The sequence below is a fragment of the Fusarium oxysporum genome, chromosome 4 (assembly GCF_000149955.1).
Source record: "Fusarium oxysporum f. sp. lycopersici 4287 chromosome 4, whole genome shotgun sequence".
Taxonomy (NCBI): Eukaryota; Fungi; Ascomycota; class Sordariomycetes; order Hypocreales; family Nectriaceae; genus Fusarium; species Fusarium oxysporum.
The window spans coordinates 5,148,990-5,167,774 of NC_030989.1; the positions used below are offsets into that span (position 1 = coordinate 5,148,990).

The 18,785-nt window shown below is 42.5% G+C and overlaps 7 protein-coding genes across 7 annotated transcripts; 5 read left to right on the forward strand and 2 right to left on the reverse strand.

Annotated features, from left to right (window-relative positions):
* Positions 1–2,281: 2,281 nt before the first annotated feature.
* On the forward strand, positions 2,282–2,496 carry FOXG_18877 (uncharacterized protein; the record flags this gene model as incomplete). The annotated part of the gene is made up of 2 exons (XM_018399019.1): positions 2,282–2,315; positions 2,399–2,496. 2 exons carry the CDS (start codon positions 2,282–2,284, stop codon positions 2,494–2,496), a joined length of 132 nt encoding a protein of 43 aa, XP_018239476.1.
* Positions 2,497–2,655: 159 nt separating this feature from the next.
* On the forward strand, positions 2,656–5,381 carry FOXG_18878 (uncharacterized protein; the record flags this gene model as incomplete). Its single annotated transcript, XM_018399020.1, has 6 exons — positions 2,656–3,307; positions 3,356–3,506; positions 3,555–3,906; positions 3,953–4,509; positions 4,559–4,692; positions 4,746–5,381. Exons 1-6 carry the CDS (start codon positions 2,873–2,875, stop codon positions 5,379–5,381), a joined length of 2,265 nt encoding a protein of 754 aa, XP_018239477.1. The 5' UTR covers positions 2,656–2,872.
* Positions 5,382–5,940: 559 nt separating this feature from the next.
* On the reverse strand, positions 5,941–6,579 carry FOXG_04680 (uncharacterized protein; the record flags this gene model as incomplete). Its single annotated transcript, XM_018382708.1, has 2 exons — positions 5,941–6,320; positions 6,510–6,579. 2 exons carry the CDS (start codon positions 6,577–6,579, stop codon positions 5,941–5,943), a joined length of 450 nt encoding a protein of 149 aa, XP_018239478.1.
* A 1,450-nt stretch (positions 6,580–8,029) lies between these two features.
* Positions 8,030–9,170, forward strand: FOXG_04681 (uncharacterized protein). The gene is made up of 4 exons (XM_018382709.1): positions 8,030–8,269; positions 8,341–8,420; positions 8,473–8,529; positions 8,588–9,170. The coding sequence occupies exons 1-4, from the start codon at positions 8,189–8,191 to the stop codon at positions 8,691–8,693; spliced, it is 324 nt and encodes a 107-aa protein (XP_018239479.1). The 5' UTR covers positions 8,030–8,188; the 3' UTR covers positions 8,694–9,170.
* Positions 9,171–12,109: 2,939 nt separating this feature from the next.
* On the forward strand, positions 12,110–13,660 carry FOXG_04682 (dihydroflavonol-4-reductase). The gene is made up of 6 exons (XM_018382710.1): positions 12,110–12,401; positions 12,496–12,603; positions 12,669–12,799; positions 12,859–12,936; positions 12,999–13,055; positions 13,134–13,660. Exons 1-6 carry the CDS (start codon positions 12,206–12,208, stop codon positions 13,581–13,583), a joined length of 1,020 nt encoding a protein of 339 aa, XP_018239480.1. The 5' UTR covers positions 12,110–12,205; the 3' UTR covers positions 13,584–13,660.
* Positions 13,661–14,180: 520 nt separating this feature from the next.
* On the forward strand, positions 14,181–14,793 carry FOXG_18879 (uncharacterized protein). Its single transcript, XM_018399021.1, has one exon. It carries the CDS (start codon positions 14,197–14,199, stop codon positions 14,542–14,544), a length of 348 nt encoding a protein of 115 aa, XP_018239481.1. The 5' UTR covers positions 14,181–14,196; the 3' UTR covers positions 14,545–14,793.
* A 1,608-nt stretch (positions 14,794–16,401) lies between these two features.
* Positions 16,402–18,171, reverse strand: FOXG_18880 (uncharacterized protein). Its single transcript, XM_018399022.1, has 5 exons — positions 18,156–18,171; positions 17,718–18,071; positions 17,536–17,641; positions 17,228–17,386; positions 16,402–17,178 (listed from the first exon to the last, which is right to left on the reverse strand). The coding sequence occupies exons 2-5, from the start codon at positions 17,972–17,974 to the stop codon at positions 16,660–16,662; spliced, it is 1,041 nt and encodes a 346-aa protein (XP_018239482.1). The 5' UTR covers positions 17,975–18,071; positions 18,156–18,171; the 3' UTR covers positions 16,402–16,659.
* Positions 18,172–18,785: the final 614 nt, after the last annotated feature.

The window sequence follows — 18,785 nt, forward strand, 5'->3', positions numbered from 1 at the left end:
GGATGCTGCGATATAAGTCCCTGCGGTGAGGGTTGCTCGAGGACGAACCTCCTACCGGCTGCCCTATCGAAGAATAAAGAGAACTGGCAAGCATCCTTGACCTGGAGGGGTTTACCTCCACTATATCGGCAAGCGCGGCTACAAGTACAGCATCTTCGAGCTCACCGAGCAGTGACGACAGCGGTGGCTTAGGCACTGGAGCTATAGTAGGCATTGCTGTTGGATCTGCTGCTGTATTCCTGATTCTCAAAAGTCTCTTGATCTGTATCTGTTGGAGGCGTCAGCGGAAGCGTAAACAAACCGACGAAAAGGTTCGATCTCGCGAATCTGCAGCGTCTGATCCAAATCAGTCGCCCATAGTTTATAACGGTCGCAAGTGTTTCTTTGTCATATCTCGTGTAAGGGGAGACGTTACTTACGCGCAGCCCAGAATATTTCCAGTCAACAAGTACTGTCGTCCCCCCCTATTCTGGTGGCTTCTCCATCGATCAACACAATAAACCCTCTCCACCGCTAGCAAGGTTTAATTAACTATTTTCACCAAACACCTTTTCGAACATAAACTCAACCTTTCGTGGGAGCTACGACCAGCCCTTCTTGCCCATGCACATGATGACCGTATACGAGATGGATGAGGTAGACAGCACACCCCAAGAGCTCAGTACAGACCCTTTGGAGACCTATAGGATCAGAACCAGAGTCCTGATATGGACCAAACACCACCTCAGAACCAGAATCAAGAGGATGTTAGGTGTTAACTAAGTGCGAGACGAGCACAGGATATGGCACATATAAGGCTGAGCTATTAAATGCAAAGTTACAACAGTACTAATCACTTATTCAGTATTGCACTACGATATTATTATAAATAATCATGTTGAAAAACCTCATATTTACTGTTTGCGTCCGCAACTAACTGATCAGAGTAGCAGTACCCAGCCTTTCTCCTCTTCTGAGACTTCGTTGCATTGACAGCGTGGCGGATTATGTCACCGTTCCCGACGAACCTTTCGACTTAAGTGGGATTATCTGATTGTTTGGCATTCCGAAAGATCAACTGATGCATCCTGTCAGCACTCATATACGAAGCTAACCTCAGATTTGTCATGGATCACGTTAGAAGTCCACTACAAGTCCGCTACTACTATTATTAAGTTCTACATGTTTGCCAGTATATCTCAAGTTTCGACACCTCATTAATTCCTCAATTACAAACACGTAAACCCGGATAACAAGATAAATAAACAATATGTCCCACTCACTACTACTGTAGCTACCATTTACCTTTCCAGCTTCCAAGACACCAGGGAAGTTCACCATTGACGTTGACTAAAAGCTGCTTGGACTTGCGAAAGGCAGAGCCCGAACTTGCCTTTCTACTCGTGGAATTTCGTCACCTCTTTTGTCACACTCATTCGCTGACGGCCCAGTTGGAAATGCTGACTGAGTATGGGATCTCTTGTACGCTTCTAGTGATGGATAGAAGTATTCGCTTGACCACATCATCAACACATCACCCATGCTTTGGATCCAGGGACCATACACCGGCCTTCGAGCCTAAACTGGAATTCTCAAGATAACATGTTCAGTAGTTGTTTTCCATTTCATAGGCAGCTAGGCAGCCACTAACGCTCGCATGAATAGCCTGGGATGTTTGATAGCATGAGAAGAACCGAGATTCCTGCCGCTGTAGTTCAATTTGGCAATAGGGATGGTCCAATTAGTGTGACAGTATCCTACTTTGAAAGGTGCAAGAAATTGGTTTCTTATTGTTGATGACGTCGATGATATGGAGATTCTTAATAAGTCGAGGCATGTAGGTGGGGAAATCCTCTATTTTCTTCCTTATAATGGCAACGGAAGGATCTTATTTACTACACGCTCTAAACAAGTATCCCTTACTGCACCTAGGACTACATTAATCTTACTACCGCAGTTATATCTAAAGAGGCAACAGATCTCCTGGAGGAATCCTTAATTAAATTAACCGAGATACATAGTAATAAGGAAGTGGTTAAGATTCTCTAAGCGCTTACCTACCTTCTTTTATTAATTATATAGGCAGTAGTATAAATAAATATATATAAGGCATCTATCACAGAGTATATTCGATTATTTAAATTAGCTGCATAAAACGTGGTAAAGCTGCTTAAATAGGTTTATAATAAACACGCCCATGCCGGCTCGTTATGGTTATTAGTGCCACATGGATTGTATCTTTCGACCAGATCTGCCGCTCCCCAACTAACCTCTGGTTAAGCTTTTCCTCGCATTATAGGAAATGGCTGTCTTTCGCAAATTTACAGCTTACCTCCGTAAGTTAACGGAACCAGGGCCAACTTTGTAAGTTCGGCAGGTTAACAGAGTTTAAATGCTATTCGCCTGACAATTCTGATAGGGTACAACTACCAGATCTGCCTTGGTGCGCACACTAGGGTGTTGGGCGGTCGGTTGGTGGATCACATTAGGAGAGCGGCTGACACTGGCGGGTTCTGACCCTGTCACATGCAACTCGAGGGCTTGAACTATTGAAGTCTAATCTCTTTATAGAAGTCAGATGCGTAAATGAGCATGGGCTCAACAGAACCTACTATACGGTATATAAAAGACCACTATCCTTTGAGAATCCATAAAGCTGCAATTCGTACCTGTCCACCTTTTCCCTGCTATTCTCGTGTTTGTTGCATCTCAATTGGCTGCAACCCCTTCCGGTACTTCGTTGTAGCCTTATGGGCTCTCAGGAGATAGCGGTCGTACCATAAGTCAGGAGCTGCTAGAAGAAATATCAAGAGAGGATCTTCAGGCTATCACATTTCGCCCACACACAAAGACGATTTGCCAAAGACCACTCATAACTCAGTTATTACTAATCATGGCGGCACCTAGACACACTCTGGAGTTTATCCCGACCTTGCAGGACGCTGTTCAAGGGCTAGGCAAACTCGTGGAGGACCCAACAAGCGATTTGGATGAGAAGGAGTTGCCTGGGCTTGATAAATTAATTACCGATTGGTATGACGAGGCTACGGATGTAAGCAACGAGGAATTTACTCGCAGGATCCTTGAAGTCTTTCGGGATTCCACACACAACGAAGTATATAAGAATGTAAAGGGGCAGCTTCCGCCTCAGAATGAGCTCATATTTGATAAATTTGTTGATGGGAATATCACAGCTGAAGATGCGGGCGAGCTTATTGCGAGATCTGAGGCTGAGGCCTCGGTGGTATCAAGAACTGAGATTCAAACGCAAAGGTTATTCTCCAGGCCCCCCAAAACGGAAGCACCACCCCAGAGGAAATTCATCACAGTAAGATCAATTCGAAAGCCCCAAGTCTTTAATATCTAATGTATTTAGGGCCATGTTGCAGATTTGCCGTTCGAAAACTGGGGTCGGACTGTGAGGAACACACCTGCAGTCACATACTATCCCGAGAATGTTGCAGAAGTGCAAACCATCGTTCGTGACGCTGTGCAGAATAATAGAGGTGTTCGGGTGTCAGGTTTCCGTAAGTTTCTATAATGGTACAAAGGCTTCATTATCTAATGATATACAGGGCATTCTTGGGCCCCCGTGTTTGGACGTAATAATAAAATGGGCGAAAAGAACAATGGAGATGTCCTCATCTCAACATTAACTGAACTCAATGCAGGCGTACTTCCGAATCTCACTTCATTGCCCTCAAGTCTCTTCGAGCCGAAGGAGACCGAGCTCAATCACATCAAGGTTGTGGATGCGGCCTATGTAAGCGGTCAAGCTCTGGGAGACGGCAAGAAGTATGTTCGTGTTGGTACGGCTACTACGAATGAGCAGTTCCGCCGCTGGTGTATCAACGAAGGCGATGTTACTTTGCCAATGAATATTATCGAAGTCGAGATCACCTTTGGTGGCAGTAACGCAACCATTTGGTACGTGATGCGCTCTGTGCCTGACATAAAAGCTGATCTTTCATAGTCATGGCGCTGGCATTAATCATCCGACATTGAGCGATCTTGTACGATGTCTCGAATACGTCGATGTTCATGGTAAATTACGCATAGTCAACATGGCGGATGCCAACTTGCTCAGGGCAGCCAGTGGCTGTTTCGGGCTCCTCGGTGTTGTCACTCACATAACCTTTGAATGTGATGCAATGTCAACAGCCGTCATGCATCCTATGAAACTGGATGTCGTCGATGCCATCCCGCCTCCTCCTGAAATAAAAGACTCAGATATTCCAGGGCCTCTCAAAAAACCCCGTACAGAACAACAGAAACAGATATCGCTGCAGAATTTCGAACGCCGTGCAAACGGGGACTTTTATGCCGAATGGTTCTGGTTCCCCTATTCGAGTCAAGTGTGGGTGAACACATGGAAAACGGACAAGAGAACGAATGATGTTGTCAATTATCCGAGCCATGCAAAGACCTTCATTCAGGTTCTTGGGACTACAATCATGAATATAGGGCAGGACATATTGCAAAAGATTGAGGCGTTACAGACCAAGCCTTACATGCAAACTAGCTTCCTGTGTAAGTTTGATCGCTTGCTGCTTGACATGAGGCTTATCGCGAAACACAGCATGGCTGGCAATGAAGAATCTCGACGAGCGGAAAGAGAATGAGAAGCCGATAAGAACGCTGTTGCCTAACGCCCTTCACTTTCAACGAGGTGTCCAAAATATTCGGGTGCGCGATATGGAGGTCGAGATTCCAGTGAGTTGGCTGTCTCTCATTCCCTGATGTCATCCGTTAAACAATGCCCCCAGCTTCACGCGAAGAAAGGCACAACTAACGAACGTGATTACACTAATGTCCAACGTGCCTGGTGGGACGCCATTATAACGTGCTACGACAACATCAAAACCTGTCCCATGCGGATGCCCCTCGAAATGCGAATCATGGGCTCTAGTGAAGTCACTTTGGCACCACAACGCAGTCACAAACTCGGAACTTGCGCAATCGAAATTTTGACCCTGAAGGTTGTTGCCGATATCTGGGAACCTTATGCTCAGCAAGTTTTGGATAAATGGATAAACTACAAGGACAACGATGGCAAGCAAGTTGTTATCAGACCGCATTGGGCAAAAGAGTGGTACCCCTATACAGTTGATGGTAACCCTTGGATAGAAAAACTGAAAAAGGAAACTTATAAGAACGAAATTGCAGAGTTCAAGGGGTTGATGGCGGCTATTGGTAAGAAGCATGGCTGGACGCTTGCAGACCTCAAGAGGACCTTCTCTAATGAGGTTCTGGACTATCTGTATTTGGATGATGTTTTAACATCCCAAACAGAGAAGGATACCCAAGTTCAGGTGCAAGAAGTGCTGGCAAAATCATTTTTTCGGAGACTATTAGCTAAGAGTAGTTGTGGCGTATTTCGTAGCGAGACAATGCCGAATTAAGTGCTTCTTTCTTTCATGAACCTTGCCTAGTTATATAAAGTATAATAATAATACTTTCCTAATCCCTTTAAGCAGCACAGCAATCTGGAAGGTAACTTGCCCTATATGCATAAAGTAATATAGCTAATATAAGCAGGGTATAAGAATTTTCTTAAGTAAAGTATTTACTGGTAAAAGTATATGTAAACTTTTATTATTAAAGTAATAACCCATTTTAAAATTTTGTCCTAGTTATAAGATAAATATATAAATTAAAAAAAGTTAAAATAATTATATTAATCCTTTTTATTATAGCTTTATATAATAATATACTTCGATCCCTTAATAAAGTTATATTAAAATATTATATTAGTATTATGGCCTTTCTTATCAGGTTTAGTGCTGGCCCTGCTGCCTCCATCTGCGCCCTATTGTAAAGTAATCCAATAATGTATCGCCTCTTCATTTCTTTCTTCTTTCCTTCATCCCTCCGTCTTACCTACCTTGACCCCTCTGGACCCTCACACCCTCCTTTTTCTTCCTCTCCTTCTTTCCCTCTTCATGCCCTTGCATACGCAGCCTAACTAAAGCGTGCCGCTTCTGCTGATATCCTCGTTCTCCTTCTTGTGCTCCCCCCTTTTGGCTTGGTGATCGCGGACTTTAGCTTGTTCTCTTGGTAGAGTAAGGTAAAATCGCTTTCTCCGAGCGATAATGTTCGTCCCGGCCGCCGGCGCCGCTGCACCTCTCTAACTTCACTGTCGGTTTTTATGCCTGCCCCCCTGGCCGCATCGTCTGCATCGGTATCTAAAGCATCAGGCTGCCCAAATTGAATATTCTCGCAGACGCTTGACAGGATATGTAATATGCAAGCTTTACTCAGCCTCGGTTTTCTGCCATACGGTAGTCTTTGTACACATGTTCGTCGGTGCTTTCTCTGTGGGGACTGGTGCGTCTCGCCGGCTAATCATTGATCTTAGTGAGACGATGATGGATGCACAGCTCGCGGGTCTAAGCTTTGCCTTGTCCTTCGCAGTTCACGTCATATCAGCGCTGTGAGCGAGGCCTTGCTACCAACGGCTTGGCTGCCTCATCCGTATTAGGGTTCGGATTTGTGCGATAGGAATATATGGGAGATCGCCGATAACTTACGCGTCACTGTTGCTACTTCGTACCACGCTCTCAGATGAGTCGGTAACTGCGTTAGCTTTGCATATGCCATTGCTCTATTCGATAGCAATACGAACGGAACCCGCTGCTGTAAGACACTAACCACCCATTCGTAAGCACACTGCACTGATCTTTAAAGCCACGTAATATAAGTTTTGTTACCAGTTTGTAAAAGAAGTGTCCTTATATACGAACGAGTTATGTACCCGTATAAGAAGACTATTCCTACTTTGAAATTAAAGTGTTATTGCTAGTCTGCACTTCAGTCATCAGGCAAGACGCTACCAAGGTCTAGTATGTCAGGAACGAATAAGCCCCCGGCTCATGTTATGTGAAGTAAAGTTTTTAAACCCGCGGCAATAGCATTGGACAAGATTCCCAGGCTAATCCACTCTCGATCTGGGAGCTACTGCAGCAAGCGTCAATCGGAGCAAGCGGGTCAGCCAATCTGTTTGCGCGAGCGATCCCACCAATGACATCCATCAACTAAATGCCGACGTCGTAAAGTAGCCAAGCGGCTGAAAAATGTGCACGGGAGTGCTGCGGCGCAGGGCGGCACGAATACACGGGAGGTCTAGTAGCGCCCGTGAAATTATTAGCCGTGTTTTGACAGACAGATAGTATCTTGGACTTGAATATGCATCTGAGACAGTCACTAGCTTCAAGTCAAGTAAATAGTAGAGAAAAGGCGGTGTAGCTCCAACTCATCGAATCGTGATTCCATACCAAGCTGTTACTGGCTGTCGCGGGTAAGACAGAGGGGGGAGGGGACCTCAAGTGGTGCAGGTTTCACTCAGCCTCTAACTTGCCTTGCTTGCTTTTGAATGAGGGGTTGATTGCCTTAGTCCCTTGAAATGTAGTGACATGCATGCGGCACGGCACGGCACGGGGCACCGGCCAAATTCCCGATCTAATCCTTCCCGTCAGGCTATCTTGAAGTTGGAGAAAGAACTACGTGAGTCTTTGACAGATGGTAGTCTTAGTGTATATAAACTATGTAGGGAGATAGGTCTTTGAAGAAAACACGTGCGAAATGAGATACACTCGTGTTAAATAGCAGCGTTATATTTTGCCATTATGATATATTCAAGTGATGAGTTAATGGTACATATTTCAATACATCAAACAAGTATTGAGCACATTCTATTGCCTTCCAGAGTTGAGACAGTTCCTGTAAATCTATGCATCATTGCTCTCGAGTTGATATGCAGCCGGCTTTTGCACATTTTTGCGGTCTCGAAGTTACACCAAGACATGATCTGGAGTATCTTTGGCTAGTTTCCGAGATCGCCGTTGAGCGTTACTTAAGGAAAGGAGATATTACATCTTTCAAGACGGTGTATGAAACTTAAAGCGGTGAAGATTTACAACGTGGCTGCGACAAACGTAGCTGAGGTTTCTTGAATCCCTGGACTTTGAGACTTTGTCGTGGGAATGCATATGCAGAGAATTGAAAGAGGTAACTACACGCACCAAGTCCGATAGATTATCTGAGACGGGGGCTGATGCCTGAGTAATGCGTTGAGTAGAAGGATGCTGTTAGTAGACAGGCTAATCCAAGAAACATAAATATCAAGCTTGTTTCCATTAAGTTCTTCATCCATCATCAAACAAGTTCTGCAACATATTCCACTGCCATTCACTTTCCAAAAAATCTCATCATGTCCGACAAACAGCCCGTGCCTGAGAATCATATTGAAGAGAGCCAGTTTGATGATAATGCGATTCAGAATACTGTCTACGTAAGTCTTAACCTTCTGAACTCACATCTATCGGGTCGTTTGTATTAGCTACTAACCTCCAATAATAATAGGTGAAATGGGATGTCAAGGGCGGCCGTGACCGAACCCACGACGCTAACCTCAACACATGCACCCAGCTAGAGGGATCTCCGTAAATATAACTACAAACCCCGTGTACCTTTGCAGTCATTAATGAAAACCAGCAACATCCAAGGCATTGAGATCAAAAGTGCGGTAAACGTTTCTTTGTACTGCTATGGGTAAGTGGAATTCTTCTGGACCTATTGCGAATTCTATGCTAAGTGAACAATTTTACAGTGGCACCTCTTGCAGCGGTAGCCCGGACGTTTTTGAAGGACCTACCAATGGCAAGCTCAAGGTTAATCCTCAACGTTATGGAGCGTACAAACTTGTGACTCGTTAATAAGCTAAGGCTTGTCTAGCCAACATGGCTCGAGTTGGTGACAGGGAAGCCTTTCCAGGGAAAGATAAAGGGGACGTAGGCTGATAATCACAGCCCCATTCATTAACTCAATTGTCGCTCATTACCTCAACACAAATAAACTGTGGCTACAGGTTTCTCACTATTTCTCTATTTATCGTGGCATTGCTCTTGGCTTGAAGTTGCGTTAGGACATTATTTGACTCAAGTCAGAGTCTTTCATTGGTATGGTGGTCATGCCTGAATTATGTCCTGCCTTCTAGCGGCCAACAGATCGAGGTCGAGCTCTTCGATCCAAGAGACCATGACCCCAATAGCTGCAAAGTCTGCTATGCTCCTGTAGTCTTTGCCTCTCCTCCACCTACCTAGTACAAACCTTAAGATAACTAATAGTGTGATGAATGGGGTTTCAAACAGGGAAACTAGTCCGTACTAGGTTTATGTTTGCAGATGGCGAAGGGCGTTAAACGAAATGAGTTAGTTATTATATCTCTTAATAATTAAGTAATGCTTATTAGGCTTATTAATATAAAGAAGTCTTATTGACAGCTAGTGAGCTAAGTTCTATCTACTGCGAAATGAATCTGTATATATAATAGGTGGCTTACGGCGAGTCGTGAGTCTGTATTGTGAGGCGGTTTGCAAGGCTTAAGGAATGTTCTGGATAAGGCGTGAGCCACGTCATAATTGGTTAAAATAAGGTGAGGTATATGTAATGTAAGCGCCTTTTAGTATTAGGTTATAATAAATAGTTTGGCTTAGACTAGGTTAGGCCAGGTTAGGACTATTAAACCTAACTTAGATTATCTATTATTCTTTTTTTATTCTCTAGGATTTATTACCCCTCTTCTTAGAGATATTACCTTAGGCTAATCCTATTTAAGACTTAAAATCTAATTAAATAAGTAGCCTTAATCTATAAGTATAAAGAAGATATTTTCCTTATCCTTAGAAGGCTAAATGCCCTCTTTATTATCACCTAGTTAAGGTAATTACTACTAAGGCTTTAACCCTAAAAGACTATATTAAAATAAGCTAAGAACCTTAACTTCTATTATAAGATAAGCTACTATATAATTATTATTAATAATAATTAACCTAGTTATAGTTATCTAATCTTAGTAGTTAATAACTATATAATAAGTCCTCTAATAGATATTAATAGGCTTAAGTTTAAGTATATCCTTGTTTTATATTCCTTCCTGCAGTATTATAAAATTATAAGAAAATACCTACTATATATTAATAAATTATAATTAATATAGCAGGTTAATCTCGCGATCTTTAGTTACTATATATAGCTTCTTAGTATTAAGAAAGATATATCCCTTATTAAATATATAATAGGCTAAATAAAGGCATTAAAAGACCTAGCTAATCGCTTAAAATAGGGTTAAGGCATATGAAGGTAATAACAGGCCTTTATTAATAGCATTATATTAGGCAGCAGTTATAATCTATACTAGGTATAGTTTATAGAGTTAAAATACGCAGTTAAGTTAGTTAAATTAATAGTATAAATATTCTATTATAAGAATTAAGGGCTATTGCAGGGTAAAGGAGAGGAAGTAAGAGGGAAAAAAGGGGGGAAAAGATAAATTAAGAATAGAAGGTTTTAGCATTTAGGGAAAAACTATAAATATTAGCAGCCTAAGGCTGGCTTAGTAAGTTAGTAATAAATTAGATTAGGTTAAAAGATAATATAGTAGGAGAAATATAAGTTAAGGATAAATATAGTTAAATAATACTTAGGAAAATATAAATATAATTATCTTTAAGATTATTACTTAAATTAAAAATATAATTATATAAATAAATATAAAAAATATATTATTTAATTTATAAAATATTTCTTTAATTATTAAAGAATTATAAAAAATTTTCTTAATATTTAAAACTAATATTTAATAGCCTATATAAGCTAATAAAATTCTAAATTAAAATTCTAATTTTTCTATAAGCTTTATAATATATTAATATTATTTTTAAATATTTATTAGCTATTTTATTTCGTCTTTTATAGTATTTTTTAGGTTTATTATCTCTTATTTTATTAGCTCCTCCTATCTCACCCTTTTATGCATATCTCACGGTTTTGTGCCCAACTAAGCTTGCTTAGTTGCCCCCCCCCCGGCTCGAGCCAACGGGTAACTTTGTTTGCGATCCAGCGCCCATCATCAATTTGTTATGTAGAACGAACTGCTCTTGTGCACGATTTTACAAATCAGTCAGGACGTCGCAAGTGGGTACTCGCAGGGGTATTCGCTTTTAAACAAGCGTTCATTAGTTCACGAGCAAACAGCAGGGATACCATGCATTTTAAACGATTACTGATTGGTTGCTGTGAAGCAGGGGAGAGAGCCCGCTTGAATAGCTGCTTACCCTATATACACTTTAAGGTCAACTTTTTAGCCGTTATAGGTCGCCTCGAATAGAAAAAATGCATTTTCTTCGATTAAATTAACTGATAGAAGTTCTTACTACAGCGTGGTATATTTTTTAGTCCGCGTATCACTACGGTTGGAAGGTGTTGCGTCGAGATCTGCTTTTTTGCTCTGTTTGAACACAGGTCAACCCTGACCCCTCCGACCATCATAGATTATAACCCCAAGGTATGGGCCGCGTTTCACATTGCATAGTGGAAGTGATATGCGACATCAGATCGACCTGGCCGCCCCGCACACAATCGTTAAGTGGGGAAAAAAGTACGAAAACGTGGGGGGCAGTGGGCACGGGTAGAGCCTCTCGAGGATGATCCTCTGGAGACAGATCTCTTGAGCTCTAAAGTGCCTCCACATCTACAGTATTATGTATACGCTGTTGCCTTGATTAATCTATAGAATAATGTATGTGTGTGAAAAGAGTTTATATCCTAAAGGCTGTGCAGCTCAATCAGATCACTCGCAAAATAATACTTAGGCTTAGACTGATACATGCTTGAAGTAGTGAAGCAATATTTACTTACTACTGTGCCTGTCGAGCAACAAGACTTGTGGCTTCGGCGTACGACATGGGAGCGCTTCTCTTCGGAGACGGTCCTAACCCCGAAGGCTGTATAAGTGTGGCAAGAGAAACGTGTCTTGAAAAGATCCTCCGTCCTGCCCGCGTTTAGCCTAACTCATAGGTTTCAGGCCGGAATAATCATCAGGTATGTCCTAAAGCCGAGCCCCTCTGCAGGGATCGGGTTTCCTTGGCCGGAATAATCATCAGGTATGTCCTAAAACCGAGCCCCTCTGCAGGGACCGGGGTCTTCTTAGAAGTCAACAAAGAAAACCCCACCAACGGGCTCGTGTCTTGTCGACCAGCTACCAAAATGACGTACGTCAGTCAGACTTAATATAAGTAAGACCAAGAGCACAGGATGGAATTCGCGAGGAGGACTTAATTTATGGTGAAATCATTCGTCCCACGATAGCGACACACACACCGATAGTTACAGCGACAGACTAAACTTTCGCATAAACTCTCACGGATTGATACAAAGCCTAGCAGTCATGGCGCGGACCCTTCTTACTGGTGGAAGTGGCTTTATTGCCGCTCACATTCTAGATGCGCTGCTTAAACGCGGGCATTCTGTTGCGACCACCGTCCGCTCACAGGAAAAGGCAGAGCAGATCAAAGCATCCCACCCGGGTGTCTCAAAGGAGAATCTGGAGTTTGTGATTGTGCCTGATATTTCCGCGCCTGATGGTAGGCTACATGTTTATTTATCCCTTTTGGTCGATTTGTTTTCCCTTTTGAACGGCCCACGTGAGCTAACTGGTGAACTCTATATAATATCCAGCCTTCGACGAGGCGGTTGTTTCTGATCCACCTTTCGAGGCTGTGATCCATACAGCCAGCCCGTTCCATTTCCGTGTTCAGGATGTTAAGAAGGATCTCCTGGATCCAGGTATGTGCCCCAGATTTCCCAAAATTCCACCTGGAAGACTACTTGCTTATGAGATTGCTCTTCAGCTCTCAACGGTACTGTTGGTCTCCTCAAGGCCGTCAAAAACAATGCTCCGTCAGTCAAGCGAGTGGTGGTTACATCTTCGGGCGCCGCAATCCTGGACTTTTTAAAGCCTCAGACATATATTTTCACAGAGGTAACAGCTTTATTGATGTCTAAAAACTTATACCCTTACCCATGCTAACCTTAACCAAGGCGGATTGGAACAACATGACCTGGAAAGAGGCTACTTCCAACCCCCTTAATGCCTACCGCGCAAGCAAAGTTTTCTCTGTAAGTTCACAGTTTCAACGCCTAGGTTCGACCATCACGCTGACTACTCTATCATTAATTAGGAGAAAGCTGCATGGGACTTTGTGGAAAAGGAGAAGCCCCACTATTCCCTCACAAGTGTAAGCTAGACAAAATAATCCAGAACACTATCAAAAAGGTCCAAGTACTTAACACTCACACACATTATTACTTGTCAGATGAACCCACCCATGGTCTACGGTCCTATAGTTCATCATATCAAGGATCTTGATGGACTGAATACTTCCAACGAGCGCATTCGGGACATTGCCTTTGGTAAAGCAAAGGATAGCTGCCCATTCACTGGGATATTCCTGTGGGTGGACGTCCGTGACCTGGCATTGGCACACGTTCTAGCAATTGAGAAACCTGAGGCAGCTGGCCAGCGTTTCTGTGTTTCTCCAGGACAGTACTCCAACAAGGACATTGTGGAATGTATCCGGGAAGAATTCCCTGAACTTCGAGACGGTTTGCCGACGGGAGACGCATTGAAGCCAGGTGATTTCCCTCCCACAGGATGGTATGGGTATGATAATACCAAGTCCAAGGAGGTCTTGGGTATCAGCTATCGACCATTGAAGGATTGTATTGTCGACACGGTGAACAGTCTTAAGACGTTTATTAAATAAAGGCGAAGGCAGAGGAGATAGCATTTGAAATATAAGTAAGGTGAAGCTTGCTAGAGATTGCATTAGAATTAGTCGTCAGCTATCAGATTGATGATGTCACTACCCATGCATAAGGCACGTAACCACATCAATAAGTGCAAATAGGGATCGGGTTGCGAGGATCTGTCAAATTTGAGTGTCGGCCAGAAAATACGATCGAAATCCGCCAAAAATCGACCGCGTCAAAGGACAAGTCAAAACCTGCATCAAACGGTAGCCAAAGGCGTAATGAATTTGCCAATGGGTATCGTGAGCCTTTTTATACACATATGCACCTTTGCATTCACTTTCTTTACCATTTTTCGTAGTCAATCCATCTCCTGACCAAACCCTGCCAAAATGTTGCTTACGAAATGGTTTTGTACCCTTGTCGGTGGCTTACAACAAGCGACCAATGTCGTTGCGAATAAACGCGGACGGTATCCTTGTCTTTCGGCTTGAGCCAATACGATGGAGAATAAATGCGGTCGCTCGCCCCACTCTGCACGAGAGGAAACACGAAGACACGTGAAGCTCACGGTTGGAGCAAAGTCGTCCCTCCGTCATCAGCATCGGTCAAGTACGATAAGGCGCGATGGCCTCACGGCTTCGCCTACCCGCCGAGATAAAGGTCTTGATCTTTCGGGAACTTGCATCAGAGGATCTCCTCCCCATCCGACTAGCATGCAGACTATTTCGCGATTTGGCGGCCCCTCTATTCATTGACTCTTATTTCAAGACATGGCACGTTATGTTGGAGAAACGAAGCCTGAAGACCTCCCAGTGCCAATATTGCAGCCTCTCTGTTACAGATCAATTCCTGGCCGGGGTCCGAATTTACTTGAGCGAGCGCTGGCGGAACTTTAGTGTTATATTGGCTTATATTGTCTTTGACATCTTTGATACGGTTTTACGTTACCATTTCTTCCGATCTAAGAAATAGAGCATCCCAAAGAAGGCGAAGAAGGTATAATCTGGCCCCAAACTTGCAGCTTTCGAAGAGACAAGAACTGCCACCGTCGCACTACCAGCTAAGGCAAATAGGAATGCGCAGTTTACGAGTGCATTAGGTAAAGAATGGCCTATGGTCTGAATATGGCAGCCACCCTGTACCTAGAACAGTACTTTAATATTTTCTTTTGCATATTATATGCAATAAGCATATGCATAAGAAATCCCTTAAGCTTACCTGTCTTTATCTAATTAATTATTTCTTAACTGCTAAGCATATCTAGAAAATCTAATTTAATACTTTCTCTATAATTAAGTTAATAAAACCCTTATATAAAGTATCTAAACATTCCTTTAATACCTTAACCTGCTTATTATCCTCTAAGGTTAATTTACTAGTCTAGGTAAATCTTATTTTATAGGCATTTATAATATTAAGTTTAGCACTCCTATAAGACTTTATATCTTATAAATTATCTTATTTTACCTAGAAGTATAGATAATATATCTTAGGGTTAACTATCTTAAGAATCTCTTAAATAATTATTATAGGAAATTCTAAGAAAAAGAAAATATAAATAAAACTAATATTAAACCTCTTTAAAGAAGAATAAGTATAATTAGGTATTTAAAGCTTCTTAGACCTAAAGGCAGCTAAGAGAGCTTATATCTGCCTGGCTGGTATATTAATTATTATAGAGTATTTTATAATTTTTTAAAGTATATTTAAAAATAAACTTAGCTTATAAGTTAGGCTTAGCTAGGATATTAGGGAGGGGAAGGATAAGGCATACCTCTAGATAGTTAAGTTAATTAGTTAAAATATAAAATATAAAAAGTTTTTATTATTTATATTAATTAGTATAAGTAATCTTTTTTTATCTTATAGTAATAAAGTAGTTTTTATATTATAAGATATTAATAGGTTTTAAAGAAGATATATTATATTATTATAGCCGTAGTTTAGCTATATTTTATCCGGAATATAGAGGCTTGGCCTCTAGACTGTCTGGATGCTAGGAGTGCTAAAGTATTTAAAGGATCTTAAATATCTGTTTTACTAAGGAATTTCGCTAAAGGAATAAATTAAAAATCCATAAGTACTATAAGGTCTATTTATAAGGCGCTTAAGATAATAAATATATTTAGACTTTAATATTACTAAGTATATTTATTAGGTAAAATCTTATTAACCTTTTAAAATTAATTTTTAATCTTATACTTATTATTAGCCTAATATAAAATATAATTATATAGCATAGCTTTTCTTTTTATATCTATTAGAATTTTTTATAAAACTAAGGCTATAGCTTTTATTATATATTAGCCCTTATCTTAAACTTACTACCCCTAGTAAATATCTAAGTGTTACGATTCGTGCCCGTAACACTAAGCCTATAATGCCTTAAAGGCTATTAAAAGTTAATTATATTATTAATACTCCTATTAATAGTATTTCAGCTATTATTACCTCTTATAGGGGCAAGTTTCTTTAATTTCCTTATATAAAAATATCTATATTAGAGGGCTTTAGGATTAGCTCTATCTATATTATCTGGTTTAATAATAGCCTAAATAGAGGCAGTTAGAATAAGCCAGTTCAGGAGCTCCTTATTAAGGCCAATAGAGCTCTATGTACTCCGCGCTAATAGGTATCTAAGGAGCATATTTAGAACTCTAAGTCCTTCTCTGGCCTTTTTTTTAGAAAAGGTTAGTAAGAACTAAACAAGGTAGATGACGGAGCTGCAAAGGACAGTCTAACGGCTTACCTTGAATCTATGTATAGTGGCTGTATGAATGCCGTCGTTGACAAGCTTTGCAAACAGCCTGACCGCTATAATAAGTAGTGACTCCATGTCGCTTCATTTAAGCAACTAGCCGACTAGGTTCATCTATAATTATTTGCTGCATCTCAAGTCAACTCCCGCGTATAATTCGTCTTTCGTCCCCATAAAGATTCTTCTTCCATGATATTGCTCTTATCCGCGACTACTTCGTTGGTCTCTGTTTAGGTGACCTAGTTCAATTCCAACTCCCAAATCAGTATGATCCTGGTCTTCATCCGTGTCTGCGCCTCTAAGTGGCCTCTGCATCCCCGCCTCATTAATCACGTTCGAGCTCGTTGGTCCTGCGCCCAATCCCGCAAGATTTTATGACTAGTCATGTAGAAAATAACAGCATTCCATACACCCTGGAGTGGCAGAAGGGCTACAGTCGCAACCTGGTACGGAAAAGGAGAACTACCATACAGGAAGCTATGAAAGCGGTTGATAGAAACCGGTGTCCACGAAACGACGACACTCAAAGTGAAGAGAAACGTAGCTCTTAAATATACCCTCTTTACAGGGTCCTCGAGGCGGCATTTAAATACAAGGGTTCTTGCTGCAATTATGCCGCGTTGTACTCGAGCTTTTCGCGGAGTGGATTTGAGCGACGTGGTTGTCGACAAATATTGATTCGGTGTTTCGTGTAGCGAGGTTTCCAGAAGCCCCAAGGTTAGCTGCGTGTGTGCTGGCGCAGGCAGAGAAACGGGGGAGACTGGCCCGCGAGTGACGTGGAATTCAGTGACAACCACCGGATATACAGTGTTCTCGGGGTGGGAGCGTGTTGCAGTGTTGGTTAAGCCCTGGGTCGTGTCAACTAAAAGTCATGTCGGGGACGAGCACATAGGTTACCATTGAATTCGACAGGTTGCGGACTTGGTTCCTCGAATGAAATATATGGTATCCAACGATGAAGTTCAAGACGACTGATCCAACGAGAAGAGGCCATACAAAGGTGAAAGAGGCGAAGATGCGAACGTTTGACCAATTATCACTGACGCTGCACCAAATCTATGCAATAGTTAATGCGAGTATTCCAGTTGTTAGGCAACAAAAATAAACCCACATATGCTTGGCCATAAGCAGGACCATGAGCTGGTGTTGAAATGAAAAGTAACGTAAAAGCGATAGTAAATGGTCCTCCGAAGCAGACAACGCACTGGCCCCGGGCCATGGTCCGGTCCCAGTGGAGTGGTTATGGTGGAGTGGACTTTTTCATCATTGATAGCCATTCCAAGTGCCCACCATGCATCGGATTGTATGAACCTAATCGATGCGTCAGTATCGCTGGTGCTGGGAGTTCAACTTCAGGATATTATGTGTAACAACAGAGGTATCTCACATCTGAAGCATAAAGGCCTGCGCCTTGCAAAGCGCAGAATCTTGGCCTGCTGCGAGTCCATCTCTGGCGATGATACAAGCGATGCTTGCGCCGAGGTTGGCGATGCTCGCCATGATAATGAAGGTATTCCGAGGGTTCTGAAGACGCGCCATGAGCCCATAAGCAATGAAGATGAGAAAAACGGCGACAAGGCTTAAGCAGCCTCCGATCCGCTCCAGAAGTGCAAGCGTATGGGCCTGGCTTGGCGTCGGTGCCATTGCTGTCGACTCACACCCACGATCATATGATACATTGTGCGGGAAGGGAATCGAGGAAAATAAGTGAAGACAGTCGTCGTGAATCTCCAGCGGCTCACTTTCTTATTAGTCGCCGGAAACCAGTATCCGTATTGTACCATGGCGTATGCAGTAAGAGAAGATGGAGGGCCGAGATGCTCACTCTTTATGAATGATTGGTTTATAAGCCAAAAACCTGTAACCACTCGCTTGGCTAAAGGTGCCTCAGTAGCGATATGGCTCCCACACTGTCAACCACTTCTGCTGTGCGCCGTATCTGCTGTGACAAGGGCGAAGCTTACAGGCACTAGACAGTAAACAAATCCTTCAACGAATATGGTTTCTGAGTCTTGACCGTACTTACTTCCCCAGGCCGACCAATTCCCGCTGGCCTTAGCTGGGAAAATGAGCGGAAGACAGTCCCCGCCCGTGAAAGGACAACAGTGCTACGTAGCCCCGTTGGGGAGCGATTGACATAGACTAGGGGCCAGTGACGACGGCCTCAATTATGATTGGTAAATTCCGCATTGGCTCGATGCTCCGGTGCTGCTCTCCCAACTGCATCCTGGAAGTGCAGAGGCGAATTTGTACTCGCTCTCTGTAGTGATTTTTGTAGCCCCAACTTGAACGACGGAGCGAACGCATGTTCCTCTCTATCAGCATATCTATTGACGCTTCCAGATGGATAGACCAAGCTGATCGAGGACCATTGCCAGGCGGTACAACAGTTGAGTTGATTCCTCCTCAGGGAGAAGGCTTGGATGCGTGAGCGGCTTAGCGTGGCGGGCCTGCA

Bases quoted from the DNA above. Each gene is read 5' to 3' on its own strand.
- FOXG_04681 (XM_018382709.1), top strand. From the start codon at position 8,189: ATGTCCGACAAACAGCCCGTGCCTGAGAATCATATTGAAGAGAGCCAG. The intron at 8,421-8,472 runs GTAAATATAACT...AATGAAAACCAG, and splicing joins ACCCAGCTAGAGGGATCTCC to CAACATCCAAGGCATTGAGA. The intron at 8,530-8,587 runs GTAAGTGGAATT...ACAATTTTACAG, and splicing joins GTTTCTTTGTACTGCTATGG to TGGCACCTCTTGCAGCGGTA.
- FOXG_04682 (XM_018382710.1), top strand. From the start codon at position 12,206: ATGGCGCGGACCCTTCTTACTGGTGGAAGTGGCTTTATTGCCGCTCAC. The intron at 12,402-12,495 runs GTAGGCTACATG...TATAATATCCAG, and splicing joins TGATATTTCCGCGCCTGATG to CCTTCGACGAGGCGGTTGTT. The intron at 13,056-13,133 runs GTAAGCTAGACA...ATTACTTGTCAG, and splicing joins CCCACTATTCCCTCACAAGT to ATGAACCCACCCATGGTCTA.
- FOXG_18879 (XM_018399021.1), top strand. From the start codon at position 14,197: ATGGCCTCACGGCTTCGCCTACCCGCCGAGATAAAGGTCTTGATCTTT.
- FOXG_18880 (XM_018399022.1), bottom strand. From the start codon at position 17,974: ATGGCACCGACGCCAAGCCAGGCCCATACGCTTGCACTTCTGGAGCGG. The intron at 17,387-17,535 runs GTGCGTTGTCTG...ACTATTGCATAG, and splicing joins CGGACCATGGCCCGGGGCCA to ATTTGGTGCAGCGTCAGTGA. The intron at 17,179-17,227 runs GTAACCTATGTG...GACACGACCCAG, and splicing joins GCAACCTGTCGAATTCAATG to GGCTTAACCAACACTGCAAC.